At 39.4% G+C, this 22,407-nt stretch overlaps 1 protein-coding gene across 4 annotated transcripts in view; it reads right to left on the bottom strand.

Moving 5' to 3' along the window:
* Positions 1–16,663: 16,663 nt before the first annotated feature.
* The window catches only part of MBIP (MAP3K12 binding inhibitory protein 1), a 113,670-nt gene continuing 107,926 nt past the window's right edge, over positions 16,664–22,407 (bottom strand). For 3 of the 4 annotated variants that reach the window (XM_074542670.1, XM_074542668.1, XM_005479829.4), the window contains exons 7-9: positions 20,087–20,184; positions 18,746–18,784; positions 16,664–17,611 (exon numbers count right to left, since the gene is read on the bottom strand). In XM_074542670.1, coding sequence (XP_074398771.1) covers positions 17,501–17,611; positions 18,746–18,784; positions 20,087–20,184 — 248 coding nt within the window. In that variant the 3' untranslated portion in view covers positions 16,664–17,500. The remainder of the gene's footprint in view (positions 17,612–18,745; positions 18,785–20,086; positions 20,185–22,407) is intronic. The other variant, XM_074542669.1, reaches the window with a different exon arrangement.

Genomic DNA, 22,407 nt, shown 5'->3' with positions numbered 1-22,407 from the left:
ATTAATGCATCTTCACAAGAGAAATTTTCTTATGAAGTGGAAGAAAATGTTTTCAGATTTTGCAGCTTCTACTTAAAACCCATCACAACAAAAATGGGGTTTTTTTCTCAAGGTTAGTATAGCATCAGGACTCCTTTGCATAAAAGAAACACTCCCTAAAAAAAAAAAAAGATATAAAGATGAGTACAGAAAACCAAATAAAGAAATGCAAAACCCCACCCAGAATGATAAGCTATGATTCAGTATAAACCAATTGTAAAAATTATAATTCTAGCCCTGGTGTTTATAAGCAAATGTACTGGTCCAGATTTTTTGACTCTCTTTTTTCAAACTCCTGTCTAGTCCTGTTTGTGCCAGCTGGGATCAGGCAATTTGGAACATTTGGACGCTCCCTCTAACTCCAGCCTTGTGCACTGACCCTGTCCAGTACAGAAATGTTAATGTGGCACTTCTTGATCAAATTACCAAATAAATCCTGCCAGATCCATGCTGGGCTGCAAATTCATCCTTTCCTCCCCACTGTAATCCTCTGTTCCTGCAACACAGACGATGCTACCCCCAATTTTGTTTTCCTCTGCACGAGCTATATTCCCAGAAGGGTGGAAGAAACTGTCCAATGGGCTAGATATGCTTACCAGATTGCCAGACTTGAAACAAAGGAAATTTCCAGAGATCTTGATTTTGCTCAAAGCAATATCATAATGACCATACAGGGAGTTAATTATCAGTAATGGGGAATTTAATGCTGGGTAGGAAGAATGACATCAGATAAAAATATGATTGCCCAATAGTAATATTAGGAGTCATTCACATCTCCTTGTGAGTTGAAAAGGGTATTTGAGCCATGAAAAACTATTATTTTTTAATGAACAGTAAATTAAAAATTAAACTTGGAATAAAATTCTTAATTATTCAGAATCACAGCTTTTTCACAGTATATGCGAAGGTGCAAGGAAGAAAGGTGGGTATGCTGCACCTCCAGACACTGTTTGTCCAGCATAACTCCTGCTCTGGGATGACTGCCAAAGCCAGCCCAGAAGAGGGTGATTTGTGCCTTGAGTTTCAAGCTTTCCCTCTTACCAGGCCTTGTTTTTCCATCCCTAGCACAAGCCTGCTGCGCACCTCAATCTGACTCCTTGCCAGCGCAGGCAAGGCCTCTCTCAGAGCACCAGCAGGGCTGAGGGGGCTTTGCCACCCCTCGCCCCCTTTCTGTGCAAAGGCCCAGTGTTATCTCCACATGACACCCACCACGTGTCCCTGCCCTCCTCGGGGTGCTGCTGGCACCGTCCCCAGGCAGGGCCCTGTGCTGAGAGCAGGAGCAGAGCTTAGCCTGCACTGCTGTGCACAGCACAGGGCCCTGCAGCTGCACTCCACGTGAACTTTCCTCTTGCTAAATGGTGGCAGGGAAAGGGAGTGTTTCTGCCTCACTGTGGCGAGTGTTCCACCTCACCCTGAACACATGTCCCAAATATTTCCATGTTCTCAAGATAACTTCAGAGATAAGGGGTTATTTAACCCTGCCAAACTGTGGCGTTTTTTCTGCACAATGTATAACTGGCAAATATTTATGCGATTAACATCTGAATTCAAGCATACTTTAGTAGCACAAAGATGTGATTAGTCTTACCAGAATATGAATTTTTTAATGGACGTGGCTCCCACTTTCCAGCAAAGATTTAATAGCTGAGTCCTGCAGAGAAGTCTCCATTTACTGAACTTTCATAGCTTTAAAAATATCCCAGGGTACATTTTCTAGCACGCAGCATGGCACAACACAGAATTTAAATGAAATACAGTTTTCAAAATGAACAAACAAAGTATTGTCACTACCCTGATCCTTTCCATTTTTTTAGCCAAAATCATATAGATGACTGGCACGGACAATGGGCATGACTCTGGTGATGAAAGCAGCATAATTTCTTTTCAGCCTGACGATCTGGAACCGGGGGCTATGAGGCTCTGAGCACACCTTGGGATACCTCAGCCTTCAGCAATGGAAATCTGCTGACGTGTCCAGCATGCAGGCACAAGGCATGGGGGCACACAGGCTCACACAGCAGCTTTAGAGCCTCCTCAGTCCCCATGCACACAGGTGGATGGGGCAGTGGCAATGACACAGGCTTTGCCCTTTTGCCCCACCATGTACATCTGTGGCTTCTGCCGAGGTCCAGCTCACTGTAGGTGACTCTGACTGCTACCCTGTGTCCCAAAGGACCTGGGCTCTCAGTACACCAGCTCTGGCAAAAGTTCCTGAGCTGCAGAAGCCAGCTGCTGGGACTTCCCATGAATTTCTCCCAATTTGGTTCTTAACTAAGTGTACCTTTTCTACTTTCACACCATTTTCCTAAGATCACAAAGTGGCTCCCAAGGTACATATAAAAGGGCAGAGATCAATTTGCATGTCCGTGTGTTTGGAGGTAGATGAACATCTATCTCCATGTGTTTGGAGACAGATGATTCTGATGAGCAGAATCATCTCAAATTGCAAAGCCCACCCCCTTCTTCCATTTCTTAAAACAGTTAAGTAGACTCAAAATACAAAACTCAAAAAAACTCAAGTTGGTTTTGGGAAGAAAATCCAAACAAACCGACACATACATAAGATGTTTTGTCCCTAATGGTGATGAGGACAGTCAGTGGCCAAAAGAATTGCTTTCCATGTGCTATTGAGGATACAGCCTACAAATCTGATACAAGTAGCTGGGTGTGCAATAACTGCAGAATCAGCATCTTGTTTTGAAAGGACTCCTGCAAACCCTGCAGGAACATTTCAGTACTAGATGGTGTTGCTATGGGCACCAAAAGGAAGCTTAATATAAGAGAAACTGTCTTAGGAATTCATGGGGGATGGGTGTAAACAGTTTACGTACATAAGAACCGGAATGTCCCTGGCACTAAAAAGCAAATAGCTTTGGGGCTTTTTTTTATGTTCTGCTAATAACATTTTACTGTAGGTCTTTTCAGAGGGACAATATAAGTTGGTACTTTTTGTAGAAGTTGCTTAAAGTGAAGTATAGGTAATCAAGTTCTGTTAGGTATATCTGCATCCTGTGTAGCAGGAGCATAATGAAATCTGGATGCTACAGACATGTAATTGCTCTGTAAAGACAGATGTTAAAATGGGAACGGAAAATGAGGGAAATTAAAGAGCTGCAGTTCCCTCTAGTATTCAGGAAAGAGGATGCCACTCTGCATTTGAGTGCAGTTCCAACTTTATTCAAGAATCACATTGCAGGGGACAGCCAGATGATTTAATTCATGGCTAGATTTCTCCCATTCTGGCTCTCTCTGCCAGGGTAGGCTACCTAAGTGGATGAAAAGGAAAAAAAGTAACCAGTGCAGAATAACAGTAAGTATATCTCAAGACAGACAAAGAGAATGTAAAATTAAATTCTTGATGTGAAAAGAATGGGACAATGAGCCCCTCTCCCCAAGATACCTTCGGAGAGGTTCCATTTCAATGCTTTCTTTCTTGCTTACTTGCACTATTTTTCATTGATGCGTACCAAAGAAAGCCTGAAAGCCTTTTATTATTTCTTATTTTCTTTTTCTTTTTACTATGTGGTATAAGTTCTTTTTTTTAATATTATTTTCCTGCCAATGTTAAAGCATTTCTCATTTTTCTAGTTTGCTTCTGACACCTAGCTGTTATCAACAATGCTTCCCACTGAATCACTTCTTTCATCTATTCAGCTTCTGTTTTTTCCCTTATCTCCTCTCCCCCCTCCACCAGTTTACCTCTCATTAACCCTCAGGGTTCCAAACATATTATCTCTCTCCCAAAGATACTTATTTTTATTCAGACATAGGTAATTTTTGCTCACTTGCTCCAGTTTTCATAATTCTCTGATAGAATATCTGTGTGTAGTACATGCCTTTTACAGCACGGTGAACAATAAACCCAGACATTAATTTATACTCGGGCATTGCACACTGTTCCACCTCACCTTTTCCCCTTCTGAACTGATAGACACATAAAATCTCATTCTTCTTAAATGGAGGAAATATAGTTCAATCCACATGTAAAAATCTGCTTGACCAGCAGTTTTGTTTGACCAATAAAATAATTATTTTCTAAGAGTCACTTTAACTGATTGTGATATATTTAAAATCCTGGTTTATTTGCAAAAAAAGTGGTACATTAAGCTCAGTTTCTGCTACTTTGAGGTATACAGGAGGTTTCTAGGAAACAAGATCTCTTTTACCTACACTAATGTATTTATGGCTTCTTTTCAGCCATACAACTCCCCTAATTTTCTGAGGATGAAAAATAAGCAAAACCCAAGAGATCTACTGCCTGAGTTTTAGTTATGACTTTTGTTCTTGAAACTGGTGAAAGCAGCTGGAAATACATCCAGCTACTCATGTGGAAAACCCTCTCTGTTATCCCTCCAATTAATTGTGTAAACCAGTTCCAATCATGAAGTCAGATAAAATTCATATAAAGTTTTTCAAAATGTGTGTTGTGTAGCATGATATGAGAATGTAAGTTCAGATACACACAGAGAAGGCTCATTGCTCATCCTGGTAAATACCATACAAATGTCAATAAGTTTGCATAAGCATCTATATTTAAGAAAAATAAGATTATAAATGGGACACAACGTTAAAATTTTCAGAATTCACCATGGGTGTAAAAAAAAAAACATTCTGGAAAACACATTTGTTCCTTGCTCTTCTAAGTGTTATTAACATTGGCTCTAAATAGAGATTATTCAAGAGCCATAGAAAGGTTTGCTTTGTTAATACGTTAATGGGTGTGTTTGTTGGAATCAGGTGGAAGTTTCTATGTGTGAATATCTCAACTTCAAAACTTACAGCTGGATGATATGATGTTTCTAGAACAAAAATGATTTTCTTTTACTTAGGCAACATTTATCTTGATTTTACTATGTAACAAATCATTATCATTTGGCTGTGCACAAAAAAAATCCATAGAAAACAGAATACTGCTTTCATGTTTTTTAATAAAATATGTTTATACTGGTTTATGGTAAGCTTTCTCAAAATTTGGTAAAATCCTAGCATAATTCAGTGTAGCCTCTGAGCAAAAGCAAATTATATCCAAGAACATTCTCATGGATATTAAAAAATAATTGCCTTCACTAAAAATTTCAAGTTCGTGCCAGAAGCAAAATAAATACCTGAGTTACATTTTGTGCAAGTGGTTCTTGCTAAATTAATCCTCAGAGATACTCAGTCCTTCATAACTTAATCACTTCTTCATCTTATTACTTTACAAGGTTGGTTTTCTATTACAGAGGAACTTACTGCTGTATCAAAGGCTTAATTGAGGCTCCTTTAAAAAAATCATGATTGTCACTATAAAATCATGCATCCACAGTAAGTGTGTTTATAGAGAACTTACAGCTTTAAATTTCACTTAGGAAAAAAAGCCTTATACTTTCCTGCAGGTTCTGAATGCAGATTTACTATAAAATAAGTGAATAATAATACCAGGTTATTTTGGAAAGTGTTCTTTCATGCAATCCCTGCATTTAGCACAATCCCAAAATGGCAGCCCAACAGGTGGTCCTTTCATAGCCTTCAGCCCAAACAATCGGGACAAAAAGGACACCAAGAATCGAATGTTCTTCAGGATTTAAAAAGCTGTTCACTTCCCTTTGTTCATTTTCAGATTTAGCCATGTTCATTATTGTTGAGCCACAAATGCAGGACATTCTTTTTTGACATTTTGCCATAAATAGACACTGACTGGGGCTGACTAGCCAGCTAGCTGCTTTGTCACATGCAAGCGGAAACTACTTCACAAAGCAAATGCATTCCTGTTGCCTCAATGGCCCCGGCAAGCACCGGTTGTGACATGCTGCAAATCTGGCAAAGTCTAGGGTAACAAAAGTATGGGTGACAAAGGCTGGAGTTTCTCTTCCTATATTTTCCTCCACAGTAAGTATTTAATTCTGGCCTAATGAATTTGCCTGGAAGACTGGGTGTCACATTGACAGCCTCTTGAATGTCTGAAAATATACTTTTGCTTTGTGGGCTCTCTTTGGAGGGAACAGTTAGTTAACTGGTAATGACAGACTTCAGGGGTGAAATCTAAGATGAAATACTTGTTTCTCAGTATTTTGAAAGTTGTGAAAGTTACTTGTTACAATGATCTCAATCTCAACATCCGTAACAAAAGATGGGCCCAGTCCTATGGGTCTTTAATGATGCAAGGAGCCCTTACAGCTGCCTTCACTGTGCTGCAGGAATTACACAAGTAATGGGCACCAATCAAGCTTCTTCCCTCGTGTATGAATGAGTGTGTAAATCACATCTCGTGTGCATGAATAAGTGTGTAAATCACATCTCGCAGAGATATCATCTGTTCAAGAATAGTAAATGAATTAATTTTCAAATTTTTAAATTTCCAAGTTAATCCTCTCCTGCTGCTGTGTATTTTAAGTGGAGTACACACTGCAGTGTGGTTTTTTGTTTGTTTTGTTGTGCAGGGCTTTTTGTCTTCTCTCTCTTTTTTTTTTCTTTTTTCTTTTTTCTTTTTTTTTTTTTTTGACATCTACTGCCTAATTCAAAACTTCCAGGGTCTTCCACTGCTATTATCTTGGAGATTTTCCAATGCTCATCTGAGTCCAGGCCTTCTGACGCCCTGGGCATGCCAGAAGAATGTGCATGAGATCTGTGTTTGTAGCAGCCCTGGCGTGTGGAATGAAAGTTTGATACCAGACTCTTGTTAACCTGTTAGATTGAAATCAAACATTGTTATCCTCTTACTTTTAACATTAAGTTTTTAGTGGAAAATGTGAATTGCTTCAAACAACTGTCTTACGAAAAGATAGGTTGCAGATAAAAAGACAAGATTAGTACATTTTAATTTTCAAACATCTATGTGCAGAATTGAATATAAAAGTTAAAAAATACATTTGATCACTGCTGATAACAATTCAAGTACAGTCAAACAAACGTGTCTCTCAAGCCCTACTGCTGCCAAAGGCAACAGCACGGTCTAGGAAAAAGCACCCTTTAGGTACAGGCATGGTCTTGAGTGTGTTACTGAGGCAGCAGCTCTGCTGAGCAGTGAATTTTTCCTCCTCAGTTCAAAAACCTGAAATCAGCAGTGGAAAAACGGAGTTAAATAGGTATGATAATGAAGCTGATGTTCAGTGCCGTTTCTCATCTGAATGTTTGTTTCATGGTTTACCTGAGCTCACTGTATGTGGAAGAATCAGTTTTGGAATTAAAGGACTTAGCTATGAATTAAAGCTCTTAACAATCTGAAGATACTTGGGCAAACATCCTCATTGGAGGAGTCAAGGGGTCTCCACTTCCAAGGAAAACATCCTCTGGGGTGTTTTCCTTGCAGACCTTCAGGGAGGGCTGAGTCCTTATGGTGTTCCTCCAAAGGAGGAGGCTCCTGCCTTTCTTTGTAGTACAAAGGCAAAATTGTTCAACTTTTCAATATATCCATGTAAAACCCATAACACTCATAGATTTTAGGGGGAAATCAGTTAGTAAAATGTTTAGGCAACAACCAGTCAAAATTATTATTGGGTGCTAAATGATGAATAAGCATTGTCAGAGGATTTTGGCTTATTTCAAGCACAAAGTATTAGAAAAGTCAGCTTGTAAAAAAATACAGTCAAATGACACAAAAGAGGGACTTGATGCTCTTTCCAGTCTTATCTTTATTTTTAATTTTATTCTAATCTGTCATTCCAAATTTTTTTAATGTCTGTTTTAAATCAAGATATCTTTCATTAATAAAAATATTTTTATAAAACAGCTGCATACAAAATCCAAGTTTAAAGTTAAAACTCTAGGAAAAAAAGTAATTCTCCTTGTGTGGGAATGTGATTTAAGGGAAGGAAAGTAGGAGTCACAGGATGAAAAGAAACTTTGCTAGAATATATCAAACAGCACTGGAAGTCAATTAATGAGGAGGTAGAAGCAGGGAAGCATTCAGCTTTACCTCTCTCCAGACAGCAATAAATCTCTTGCAAATTTAGCTGTCAGAAATGATTGCTTTGTTTTCTACAAGTGGCATTACTTCCTCTTACACTGGAATTAAAATTGATTGAAATTGATTCATGACTTTTCAATATTTCCCACACCCCTTCATTCCTTTCAATTTGAAAACATTATTTCTGTGAAACAAGCACAGGTAAAAACAGTGTATATGTTTCTGGATTTTGTTTTTGTTTCTTTCTTTGAGACATCTAAGTATCAAGATGAGAGAGAGACTAACAATTAATTTTCCTTCAAAGAAATGCTTTCAGAAACAATTCCTTCCTAAGGGAATGCATTTTTCCAAATTGTTTTTTACTGATTTTTCTGTGTCAAAAATGGGAACAGAATAATTATAAATTCTTAAGCAGCCACACAGAATGGCTCAAAAGTTTTTTCAGAAAAAAAAAGTTTTGCTATGCTGCTTGTAAGGATTCCCCATTTGAGGTCTTGCTTCTGCCTTCAGGCCCAAGTGGATGAAGGGCAGTGAACAAGCAGTGCTGGCAGGGCCTGGCCCAAGGAGGAGAAGGAGCCTGCTCCAGGCAGGCACCCACAGGGAAAGCACAGTGCTCTGGTGGCTCAAGGAGTTTGTGATGACATTTTGTGGTGAAACTGCCTGCCCACACAGATCTGCCTGCACTTCTTTGGTTTCAGCAGCTGTAAAACTCTGCTTGCTTGGATACAGCTGCAGGACCAGTTTACCTAAAGTCTTGCAGCAGCAGAATACAATAAAATTCACGTGCCTTTACTCCATAGCATGGCTAAGAAAAGATCATATTGAAAAGTCTGCTTATTCTTGTTCCAGGTACCATTTTAAGTGCAGGACCTAAATGCATCCTGACCATTCCTTGATCTATCATGACACCAACCTTGTAAGAGAGCTGGTTTTTATGATCCCCATTTACCTACAGGGAACCGAGGGATAAACATGGAAAGAGCAATTGGCTTGCACAGATCTTCACCAGTGAGGTGAGGATGGGAAAGCACTGGACCCTGCTAAGACTCAAGAAAGAGCTGTAACCATGATAATATTGTTTCTCCCAGAATATAGACATTTGTATTTAGTCTAATTGAATTATTTGTTTTTCATTGTTTCTACTCCCTTGTATTTTAGGCCTTTGCTGACTTCAGCTGTAGAGCCCCACATGACACCAGGGTGCATTGCTTTAAAACTGAGACCAGCATGTCATCCTTATAATGACACACTGGCAGCAGTTCAAGGACTTCCCCTATCCCAGTGGGATTTTTCATATGTTCCAAGCAGCAAATAATGAGAAGATCCCCAAAAGCTTGGCAGAAAAGTGGAGGACAAGGGCTGTAATCTGAGCAAGGGAGAGCAGGGGGAAAGGGACCCGTGATTGCATAGCTAACTTGTCAAGAATGGGAGTGACTAAAATAAATACCAAGCAGCTGGAGTCCCAGGGAGCATTCTGGGATAGGGTGAGGAGGATGGCAGCATTTCTTTCTTGCCCTGAAGGTATGCCATGTTCTTGGTGATTAGTACCTGCTAAACTTGTTTTTCTAAATCTTGCTGTACTAAAGTTTTTCCATCAAAAAAACACAAGGAAGTAACATTCACTGTTGCCACACAGCAGTCTTTGGATGACTGACACAGTGAACGGATATTACAAATATTCTGTAATTAATAAATTCAATGTAGTTACAAAAATGATTTTACAATCTCCATAAAAACTAGATTGTGAAGCTGATTCCTTTCTTAATTAATTGTCCAAGAACCCTGAACCCTTGTTATAAGCTGCAATTTGGAAAGAAAATTGGTTCCTGAAGCCTGTAGCCGTTGCAGGCAGAATCATGGAGCTCTGTGTCGCTAGGAGTCAGAAATACCTTTTTCTGAGATTTTCTGAGGGACTAATAGTCTGGTTTTCTTCTGCACAGAAACAGCTCTCCTGTATGCATTTAATGACCTGATAACCTTTAGACTTCTTGGTGTCTGTGCAACCTGCAGCAGCAGCAACCTGTCAGATCACGTAACCAGGATTGGTTCCTTCCTCTCCTGTCAGACTGCTTTCCTTTGTTTTCATCTCCTCTGTGCTAACAGCCCTTCTGTGTAGCATCCTGCAAGGTCAGTCTCTGGCACTCCCCTTTGGCACATCTTGTAACACCCTGGTCTCTTCTCTACCTGTATAGCTATCTGTGCTGGGTAAGTGTCTTCTCTTCTGCAGCTCCAATACCTGGAACAACCTTACTTTCTCTCTTGTTGACTCTCTGTCTTGTTTCAAATTGCATTTGAAATAGCTTTTCACCTTTGCTATATCTATTTTTTCTGTTCATGCTTGCTTGACTTGTAATTGCATTAGAGGCCCTCAGTGAAACACTCTGCCACAGCTAAAAGACAAGTCCATATATACATGTCCTGTATGAAAGGGAAATTTACAGGCCAGAAGAGTTTTCATTTGATACATGCTGTTGTAAAACCAAAATGGAGATGAACCGCTCCCTGCAAGTGTGAATTTGGAACTGATGTATCCCTCAACGTATGCTGGAGGGTGTTTCTCCATGGGTGAGAAGCAATCAACAACTTTTCACATACTGATTTTTAAATACTCTTCATTTTGTAGTATTTTTCCTCCTTTGCTGTTTGGGACATATACTAATGAAGAATTATGAGTATGAGAGGAGAAGGTCTCTCATCCCCACAATATAAGAATTGGTTTTGTCATAAGCCATTGCAACATGTCAATGTAGGTTTCCTGCTGCAATGAGGAATTCCTGTGCTGTCTCATGTTAAGCCATGGTAGATAGTTTGGGAAGTGTGATGTTGCACCCTGTCACTGAAGCTAGAGGCAGTAGAATCTGTTTAGCTGTGTTATCTGAACAGGCTGCCTTCCATCAATGGTAGCTCAGTCTGTATTGAACAAATGGCTCCTTCTGCCTTCCTCTCCCATTCTATGATGCTATACTTGTGACAACAAATTCTGAAAAATGGATGCATACATGAAGGCAACAATCTTGTATATTTTCTTTCTTTCAAGAGTTTTGTGCAAAGGCTGTAGTTCAGGATTCGAGCTTGGTGGATACTACACACCTTCTTTGCCAGAGAAGCAGCTGGCTGGCCTATGCAAACATGGGATGTACAAAATTACTGGCATAAAGCATACCTCTCATTACTGTAATAGCTCTGCAGACATCTTGCTTTCTTGCTGATACACGCAGAGGTTACATTCATGAAGCTCCAACTACATAAAGTGGGGGTTAGAGTACTAGGAAATTAGGGAAGTTTTCTTCATTACTTAAATAATTTAGGTGACTCGGGATCTGGGTTGGCAACAATTCCTCTGCCTAAAGGCAACTGCAATGCAGAACTTTCATACTACTTCTGATATACTCAGAAGTCTCAGAAAAAAACCAGAGCAAGAGACAGGTTTACAGGCCAGAGCTTGGTGAAGACTTGCTCATGCTGTGTTTTCACTAAGAGATGAGAGTCCTGATGGGAAGCAGCTTTCCAGCTTCCCCTGGCCTTGACGACTCAAGGGGGAGTGACAGTTTCCATTAAATGCAAAATTCTGCATGTATTAACTATGTATGAAATCGTTATGTATTAACTATGTATGAAATAATGCAGCATATGCATGTACAGCTGTGTAAGAGACTACCTATTAGCGGGTTATTAGAATTATTGCAGAACAGGCTACAAAGGCATAGCTTTTTTTTTTTCTCTCACAAGCATTAGTAGGTGTATAATTCTAGTTTTGAGCCAAATGAGTTTGTGACAATTGATTTAGCCTGGCTGTTGCTGCAAAACTTGGTAACAGTATATTGTAGAACCGGTGAAATAGTTCATAATTAAGTAAGAAATGTTATTATATTTATGTATAAACAACTTATTTGTATTCATAGTAGATTGTCTCCACAAATCTATTCTTGTCTCAGAGCCAAATAGAAATTTAATGTCATTGTTATGTTTAGGTGAACATCACGCTCTTATATTCCCCTCTGTTTGGCCTTGAATAAAAATCAGAGCAACAATAATATAAATGCTATGAAAGTAGTCATGAACAGTAGCCCATCTGTACTGGACAGAATTCTACAAATCAATTAGATGGTCATAAAAAGCTAATCAGATGTGGGTGAATTAACTGTGGAAATAAAATAGATTGAACTCTTATGTTTATTGTTCATATATAAACCTTTTTAATAATCAAGATGGGTAAATTACACTAATTAACCTTTAAAAATTTAGATGATTTCTAAATAATACCTTCAAACAATGCCTATTCTTTTCATTGTTATTTTTAAGTGTTTTGTCCATGACAAGGCAGTTCCATTAGATCTACAGAAGTAATTGTTTTAAGTTGTGCTTTCTTTTTTCCTGTTTCTCAATCGTTGGATTTTCTACAGTATGCTCTCCCACCTCTCCCCCATCAGATAGCATTTAAAGTCAGAAGAAGTCAAATTCATATATCCTAGGAAGGAATGTCAAGAAACCCTAACTCCTGGAGACCCATTGAGCTGGGTCTCACTGCTCTTGTGCGGGATGGATTATCTGACATGTAAATTATCTGACATGTAAATCCATCTGACATGGATTATCTGACAAACCCTCTCCCTAATCACAGGAGCAACTCCTCTGGGCTAGTGCAATGCTGGCAGCAAAGGCAGTGTAGCCCAGCCCCTCTGGACAGGTTGCCTGGATCCTAAGGAGCCCGCAGGGCTGGGGATAGTTCCAGCCATGCTTTGAGGGAGCGAGCAGTTGTGAGAGGGTTGTGTGGGTTCCTGTGTGAGCATGGTTGAAGGGAGAGCCCTGCAGCCAGCCTGGAGCATTTGACAGCTCTTCAACAGGAAGGGTTATGGGGAAACCCCCACTTTAATGGGGCAAAGGAAAAGGTATCTGTAAGGGAATCTTTCCAGAGACTTTTTATTGCCCCTTCAAAGCCTTCTATCTAGGTTTTCATTGAGGAGAGGATGGCTACTGCTACAGCATCTGCTACTGTAGTAAATGCATTGTTTATTCTCACCAGTGCAAATGATTTGCAAACTGATCAATCAAAAATTTACTTTTATTGAGTATTTTGACTGCTCATCCTTCAAAAAATTAATTTTCAGCATTCTGGGGTTAAAATTTCTCAGTATTGTTGTAAGGTCTTAATTAAAACAAGAGATAAATTGTGATGTATTAAATAAATAAATAAATAATCCAGGACTGATCACAATGCATTGGATAGAATGGTGAATGGTTTGAGTTTTCTAAATTACTGATATTACCTGCTGATATGAGGGCTGTTCAAAAGGGCACTTCACTTTTGGGTTTATTTATTAAAATCCTGCACTCAACTGTAAGAAATTAGCCTCCTAGAGATGAATCGCTCCCCACTCAGAGGAGCCTGAAGCAAGGAAACGGATCATGCACGCACTGCAGAACTGCACAGTAACATGAGCTCTGGTATTTTACTACATTTCTCACACAAGGTGCTAAACAGCAATGTGAGACGAATGTTCTTGCTCTAACAGTGATGCTCTTAGACATTTTCCTCAAATAATTAATTACAAATTTCCAGTGTTGTACAATTATCCTTTTTATCTTGTAACTGGAAGCCCTTAATAGCTGATGTGCAGCGTGAAACACAGACTATTGGACTCTGACAAAACCTGGAAAGATCAATAGATCAGCATTCAGGTAATCATAAATAAGGAGACAGAATTTCATATGTGAATTTTATGCATTGGACCTGGGATAAAGTCTGTCTTGAGTTCTTGCAGTGGAAACAAAGCTATCCTTTCAGTTCTTGGTTGGCTACAGGGATTTTTAGCGTTTCCTTCAAAGCATGCTCCTTGCAAACACCAGGGCAGTGGAGATGCAGCTCAGACAAGTTCCTTGGCAACCTGGAATGCTTTGCAATATCTCTCCAGCAGGACATACATATAGTGGTCATTCTGTCTTTTCCAGTGAGTTTACAGCACAGTAGCGTTGCAGGTTTTGATCGTTCGGAATAGCTGTACACTAGAACAATGCTAACCCTGTTCTGAGGGTGTTAATTAAGCAATGCAATTCCTAATTAACTGGTATTTTAATTTTAATTTCAATTTTAATTGGACATATGAGGGAAAGGTTCACAGAATTTAATCGGAACCTTGTGATATATCATCCTGCAATTGGTTGCAGTTATGTTCAGTGCAAGATTTCCCAAACGGGAACACCTTCTATACAGAATGAATACTGTGTAACCCAAACCTGGGTGGTAACAGGGAAGAATGATAAAAGGAACAGGAGAACCCACCTGATCAACATGTGGCTTAAAGGCTAGCATACTATAAGAAGGAAATCTGAAAGGTACAGGAGCAGGCTGTTCCTATGTTCTCACAAGCAAGCCAGCAGGGAAGACTACCAGACTGGCTGAAAATGGAGCTTTTGCTAGAACTCAGGGGAAATACAAGAGTTTATACCCTTGGGAAAAGGGGCAGGCAACTCAGGGAGAGTACAAGGATGCCATTAAGTCATTTACAGTGAAAACTGGAAAGGCAAAAGCTCACTTTTATCATTCTTCCCTGTTAGTGAAGGGATTGAGGGAAACACCACCTGTGCTCCTATCCCTTCAGCCAGTTATCTTAGCATCCTGAAGTCCATTTTAATTGCTCTAGAACTTCTCTCTTCTGCCTCATCACTGTCAACTCAGCCAATCAGAAGTGGGTAATGATCAGATGTTACTCATCTCCTAGTAACATCTTTTACCTGAACGCCAGGAAGGCAGCAGACTTTGGGATGGATACAGCCAGCATACGGAGCCCTGTTTCCCTGAGAAGGAAATCACTACAATTACCATTCCTTCTTTCTTAAAACCCATAGTTGCAATGTGTGTGGTTGACTGACTTGCTCTGGGTGAGCCCCTGGCTAGACCTTCTCCTTCACTACCACTTGCTTGATAATCAAGTTCCAGAATCTCATACCAATTCCGCAAGCGCACCTGAGATGGCAAGAAAGGCTGGTAGGGCATTGTCCTGCCTTCCAAAGAGGGACCTGTTTCCAATCCCTCCCATCTTTTAGGTCTCCCACTTCTGCCTGATGGCAAGGGGCTCAGGGTTCCTCTGATTCTTGCTAAGCTTCCATCTGCTGCATTTCTCTCAGGGATGGAAGGCTGTGAGTGCACTAGTATCTTTCTCTGAAGTTTTCCTGTGAAAGAATACAAGTGCTTTTGTGGAGACATCTCTACTTGTCTGCATCACAGCAGGAGCATCTATTGTACAGCAACAGGCATTCTCCCTGTCTGCCAGTCCAGAGCTCTTTGTTTTTCAAGTAATTTAAGAAACTTTTCTTCTGGTTTTATTGTAAGATGGTATCAGCCTGTGAACAAATCCACTGCCATTAAAATAATTAGCATAGAGCAGATTCTTCATTGATTTAGGCTCACAAGCAAGTGTGCTGTTTATTTAGTATCTTACCTTCAACATGAGGACATTTGAGAGTAGTTCTTAGCATCAGTGCCCACCCCCTACTCTCTCAGTCAGTAGTCTACATGTTGAGACACATCAACAGGATAGTAAGCACTTCCTTTGCTTTTGCTTAACCTTTGGTTACCCCTCAGACTACAGCAACTCCAGCTGCATTTATCAGCTTTATTATGGGGCTGTGGTCAGAGCTCATCATTCTGCAGAAGCAGTCCTGACAGTGGAAGCTAGTCATAGAAGGTAAAACCCAGGGAGACAAAAGGCAAGGAAGGATAAACTGGTAAGACCAGTAGCACTGAACCACAGAAGAGCATCCATCCTGCTTCTCTATGCCTCTGCATGAAGTCATACAGCAGAGGAAGGGAAACTTCCAACAGCTTGCCAGACCTGAAACCAAATAATGGCAAGAGTGACTAGGAACAAAGCAAGACGAATGCCACATGACATCTGTCAAGTTTGTCTGTCACATGTATTTGATAGATTACATAGGGTTAATAAATTACCATCCAGAGTACACCCACTGTTGTTTCCTCAGCTATTCATTATGTCACTCTGTGCTACCAGTACTTGTATTGTGATGCACACAAGACTGCTTTATAAAAGCTACATCCCTTTGGCCATTCCTCCTGGCCCAACAGCTACCTGCTACCACTCTTTCAAGAACCATTTGAAGTGCGTGGTGTGGCAACTATACATTGTACTCTTTGGAGCTGTGGCTCCTGGGCCAGAGGACCATAAAAAGAAGCTTCTCTCCTTGAAGTAAGAAAGTTGCAGCTCACTGTGCTGCTTTGCCAAAACATCCCTCGTAAAACATACTGTTAGGATGTTCAACAATAGCAATGCTTCATGTAACAAACTGTACGGATATGCAACACACACAATCTTCACCTGCAACAGTACCTCTTCATATCCACTGCTGTATCTGAGGCACTCAGATCTCTTCCTGGAAGTACAAGCAGCACCTCAGAGGTTACCATCATACCATCATCCTTCCTGGAGCCAGGACAAGAGCTCAAGCAGCCTTCTCTCCCATCTCTGCTGGTTTACCTCCAGAGAAACGTTAGCTGCAGCTGCTATAACAAATGTTGTTCTGGATAAGAAGACGAGGTCACAGAAAACACCTACTATTCTTCAAAGGCTGTGCCAAGTCAGTACTGTTCACAACACCTGTCACAGAGGCTAATACAGGGACATGAACAATAGGACTGCTCTAAGCAGAGCAGTTTACATAAAACTCTCTTGGTAACAGCCACTTTTCTTCTAAACTGAAATAATGACAGACAGTAAATAAAACTTATATAAATAGAAAATGGTTTATTAAAACAAACAAACAAACCAACCCAAACAAAAAGTCACAACACAATCTCACTTCACTGTCTGGCCAGAGATCAGACTTTAAGCTAGCATCCATGCCTCAATCATGTAAGCATGCATATAAAAGGGAAGTTGATGCCTTGCTAGCATGCTCCTCTAAATCTCCTCTGGGATGATTTTTAGAATACATTGTTTGTGAACACGTTATGAAATTTGAATTCCCACAAGACACTGAAAAGGTGAAGAACAGTTGTTTTTATTTACACATACAGGGTTTCCATAAACACCTGTCACAACACAAATGCAATTTGCTGCATTTCTAACAGCAGTAAAAACAGTGACAAATACAGAAAAAACCTCACAAGAAAGCATGCATTCTGCAAGGTTTAGGTAATTTTTTTCCCAAAGTCATTGTATTTCTGAGGAAGAATTTAATTTCAGAAGTCTGTGCAAACTACTTACATGAACAGTATCCAAAAGATACTCCTTTTGAATACTTGGTCACCAAGAATAACACATGAGATGTAGCTTTTGTGTGCAGGTTAAGACTTTTCACATACAAACAATGCTGCAGTCCTCCTTTATAACAAGGGAACGGATTATTAGAATGACATTCCTGAAACAGTCTTCATTTTAAAGTAACTATTTCCTTAATAAGGCTGCTTTTAAACGAGTTACTCTGAAAAAAAGCTTTCAAGATCAGCCAAAGGGAGCTTAGATGCATGCTTTGTCTTCATTGCTAGTCATCTCTGATGAACACTGCTCAGGTCTATGGTTTAGGTACGTGTAAATCACGATGGGGATTCTGAAAACACTTCTATCGAAGAAGCTGCTCAGCCTCCTTGAACTTGCTTTCTTTTGTTTTCCTCAGTAATGCCTGTTTTATAGCATTGATCTTTTCATCAAGTTCAGCCAGTGAATAGCTCTGCTAAAAGAACAAAATAAAAATCACAATCATTTACATCTTGTAATTGCTAGAGAAGTGGCTTATCACTTGATACTTGAGGTCACTGCATATTGTACTAAGTGACAGAACTACTTCTGCAGAATTGTCTGAATCTAGTCTTTGCCTATTTAAATTTAAAGGAAAAAGAATGTAAGCTTGCAAGAAAGACAATCCTAATCATGGATCAATACATTCATACTACTTTTATTAGATGCTTGTTTAGTCTGCTCATAAAGCACCCTAAGAAATCTCTTCATATTAAACACTGGATGAAACGACTTAGATTTTGCAGAACTCGGGTTTACAGCTAAAGGGTTTTTCTTTCTACTGCCCAACATCAAGCTCCTCTGTGCCACTTAACTTGGTAATTTGTTATGTTTTCTTATACAAGGAGGTCATCACCCTTTTAATAAAAAAATTTCACCCTATGCAGGACTTTTTTTTTCCCTACACAAGCTTACTTTCTCAGGTCTCAGATGGCCCATAGCCCATTCTAAGCATTCTCCCCAGTCCATCTGTCTCCAAGGGTGATAGCTAGGAGCAGACAAGGTTCCAGCCATGGTCTCACCTGCACCAATAACTTCTCTTGTGGCCTAAGAGGTACATGGTAAATGCATTCCCTTGTGATGGTGTTGTGAAAATGACAATTCTTACTGACAGGTTAATATCTGCTATAATGTTGGGTCCTTCTGCAGTACTTTTGCCAAGCCAGCCATTTCTACTTTTGTCTTTTTATAAACCAATAAAGAAAATTGAAAAACAATTTTAAAATCAACAAAAACCACTATGCCACAAAACAAAAATGGAAGACATTAATAGAAGGCTGATCAAAATACAGAAATCGCCTGTTTCTCTCAGCTTGATTAACAGCATCATAGATTTGTTTTATTCAATCATCCTCCTAACTGGTGAAAACCCTAGTATGTATTCTTAGAAGACTCATTTCATTGTAACATCCATTAGCTTTTTGTCTCCTTCCTACTCTCTTTGACAGCAAACTATCCAATACTGATGCAGCTACTTCTGACAACTTACATACTTACTTCATAGAACTGTTGCTTACTTTCCACTCAAAACATCCTAAACTTAAGAAAAACAAGAGTTAATAGCACTTACATGGGGAGACTGAACCTTCCTCCTCTTGCCAGAACAGCTCTGAAGAAAAGACAATCAAAACAGACTTAATGTTGCACTGACAGAAGATCACAAATAATTCTTGTAACTATATTGTTAGAGTCTTTAAAGTATAAAAAAATCCCACTGACTGCCATTCCATGGATTAAAGAAACCTTTTTCATAATTAAGTACTTTGGATCATGAGAAATACTACTGGAGAGCAGTCAGAAGCTGTTGAAGCTTCTCCACACTTGGCAGTCAACAACTATCAATTTAACTGAAGCTTCCTTCAGACAGAATTGAGCTTTTGAAATTGTCAATATTTTCATCCCTAAAATTTGCCTATATCCACGCCAATATTTATGCAAAACTTCAGATAAAATGTGCCAATTACTGTGCAAAACTACTATTGCCACCATCACGATTTTTCCCCTGATCCTCATTCTAGAGGTCCTAATGCCTTTTCAATAGAAATCTCAGCTTATAAAAGTGTATGTTTTAACTTCTGGTTTTCAGCCAGAAGGAACAGTCTCACAAATAAAGAACTTTACTGGTCTCCAATACAAATTTTTAAAAATTAAACAAAAATGTGCACTATTGCTATTCATTTTTATTAACTGACTCTTCTCTGGCTAGTCTCAAGGGAGAAGAGATAAATTAAATTGCAATCAACAAAGGTAGAAGAGACATTCTTACTGTTACATGGGGAAAGCAGAGCAAGATAACAGACAAGAAATGTCTATAATCAAATAGAGCCTAATGTAGTAACAATTAACATTCTCTTTGTCCTAATACCCTTTGGTGAGTGAAGGTTAAGGTGTATTATTCAGAGAGAGACAGAGCTCTGCCTGAAAACCAGAAATAAAGGAAACTAAGTCACAGAATCACATGAAGCAATTTTCAGACAGTTTACTCCCTCATCCTTTTGGAAGTTAGTCACATATTGTTAGCAATCAGATCATGTACAGAAGCCCAAATGATTTCAGCTGTTTCAAGCTATTAATTATTTGCATCAAAAATCAAAACTTCAGTCAATTTTCTTAACATAAGAAGCACTTCAGATTTTAAGGCAAGGGGGACACATTTCTTACAAATTAGTTAAGCTTGGATGGCAGCAATTTTTTCCCCCCAACAGATACTTTCTTCTTTTGAGTGAGAAATTAGGTAAATATGAACTTGACTAGATGGTCCACATGTAACGTAACCACTACACCAATCCAGAGTTGTTTATTAAAAGTGTCTGCCCTCCGACTCCAAGTTCTTCTCTGTACATCAAAGATTCAAGCACAAAAGGCATAAATACATTTATGTATGCTGAGAGAAGGTAAGAAAATTTCTTACTACAGATTGAAAATATTCAGGAGACAGTCCTTCCAGCTCAAGGATTTTATCTTCAAGCTTCTTAATTCTCTGATAAATGTCTCTTGGTACTGGACCACCTAAATACATCAGTAGTAATGCAAAAAAAAAAAAAAAGGAAAATCACTTGAATAATTGATTTAACTAAAGATTGCAAGTCTAACATCTGAATTCTTCAAGATTAGCTATCAACCAGTAGCTGAACAAAACAAATGGATGGGATAATATGAAGGAAGGATAATTAATATAATTCAGGGTAAAACCTGATTGAAAAGCAAGTGTAGTCAATGAAAGCACTAAGACAACTTCATGTAGTTGGCTGATGCCTGTCAAGGTCCCTGAAACAGCTAATGATCGCTCTTTGCAATACATTGGTCATGAAATGTTGCCACTTCAAAGCTGACACCAGCATTAGGAAAGAGCAGATAGGATGGCAGACCACACATGAATTCAGCTTTGATATCTAAGATAGGTTTCTTTCAGAACAATCTTCACTGAGCATCAGAGGTTAGAGGACAAGTATGAGCTGTCACAAGAACAGCATTTGCTTGACCATAGATGGGAGGAGTGGGGAATGTGTGTATTGAATAACAGAGGTCTGGGGGAAAAAAAATCAAAAAAAAAAAGACCAAAGAAACAAAAAGACCCTAGCTCACCCAAGAACCACTCTGACAAAAAAGCCCACAACAAAACCCACTGACACCACAAAAACAACCAAAAAAATCCCAACTCAACCCATTTGCTGTTTCCATCTTTTCTACAGCAGCTTGGGATTTGTTCCCCCGTAGAACAGATAGAACTGATCAAAAGATCAGCCTTAGCAAGCATCTTATTTGCACTCCATAGTATTCTATAATGAAGGAACTAAATGAAATAACTGTTTATCACAACTAAGTACTGGCTACTCCAATTTAAATGATAGTCTGGTTCTGAACTGTATTGACAACCAAGACCATAGAAATTTGCTTTTTGACACCCATTTCCTTTTATTTCTGGGTCTGTTAGACAAGACAGTTCTATTCCACAAATGACCAAAACAGCACTAATGTGGAGTTTGGGGTTTTTTGCCATTCATCTATTTTGTCCATTTAAAGAAACAACTGTGCAGGTAGCTTCACTCCTTCAGTTCTGCCTTCTACTCAACACCCAGCACCTACTAATTAGACTGGCTAACCTATCACTCTTAATATTGCTTTCCCTTAATGTAAAGGGAAAAGAGCAGTACTAGCACTGGAAGCTGTTCTGAAAAACAGCCAGCAAGTCAAGATTAACTCCTTCAGTTGCTGGAAGCAAAAACTGGTGGAACAGGTAGCAAAGGCATGTTACTTGCTCAGATCAGTACTTTTTGCACAGCTGCTGGGGTATGCATCAAATAGAATTGAGATGTTCCCCATGAGTGCTGATTTGAACAAGAATTGAGCTGGTATTGCATGTTTCCATCTTCTTAACCTACACTATAGTTTACCTGACCCATTCCTTCAAACAAAATTTGATCACCTATTAGAGGCACGACCTGGAAGCAAGAAGCCCTCTTTAGCTACTTCCAGTTGTTGTCCCTGAATGAGATATATGCATAAACTCCAAAGCTACACATTGTAACCCTAATGCTGGCCAGCCGCTTCCAAATTCTATTTCTATACACAAAAGCCAGCTTATTTTTGAGACAGTTATAGAGCTAAGCGTCAAGCTCTGACTGCTGCCTCAAGAGTATCTATGCATATCTTACTCTCCTTGCTACCAGAGAACTTTAATCCACTACACAGTCACAGGAATCTACCAATCGAGTCAAGGTTCCAAATGTTTTTAAGATAATGGATTGGCATCTATTCAGTATTCAGAAGACAAAAACATTCAAGCGTGTCTGCAGTGCCATGTGTAGAAAAACCACTTAACTAGATGGAGATTAGGCTTCTGTTCTGTTTTGAAAATAATTTTCAAGAAAAATACTAATTCCTCCTTGGTAAGTGCCTCATTGTGCCTCAGTGTCATATTATGGAAAACCAGGGCTGGGGGGAGGAAATCAACTACCTAAAAAAAACCCATCAGCAGCCTGACAGCTATGGCATTTATTTTAGTGAAAGGTATGGACTCGTGTTTGCAGGTCTAAACAGAAGTAGTGGCAACAAGCTTCCCACATTCTGGGAATTAAGCTTTATGACTAAACTTATTTCAGGAAACATTCTTCATCTTTAGGAAAAGGTTTCAGACCATCCTTTCTGTTGATTCTACCACCAGCCCACAAGTTGTCCATGAAGCAGCCCTAAACTCAGCATTTCCTGTTAAGTGGATCAAGGCAGGACTCC

Source organism: Zonotrichia albicollis, chromosome 6, assembly GCF_047830755.1.
Source record: "Zonotrichia albicollis isolate bZonAlb1 chromosome 6, bZonAlb1.hap1, whole genome shotgun sequence".
NCBI lineage: Eukaryota > Metazoa > Chordata > Aves > Passeriformes > Passerellidae > Zonotrichia > Zonotrichia albicollis.
This window is presented reverse-complemented; position numbering and strand designations above follow the sequence as displayed.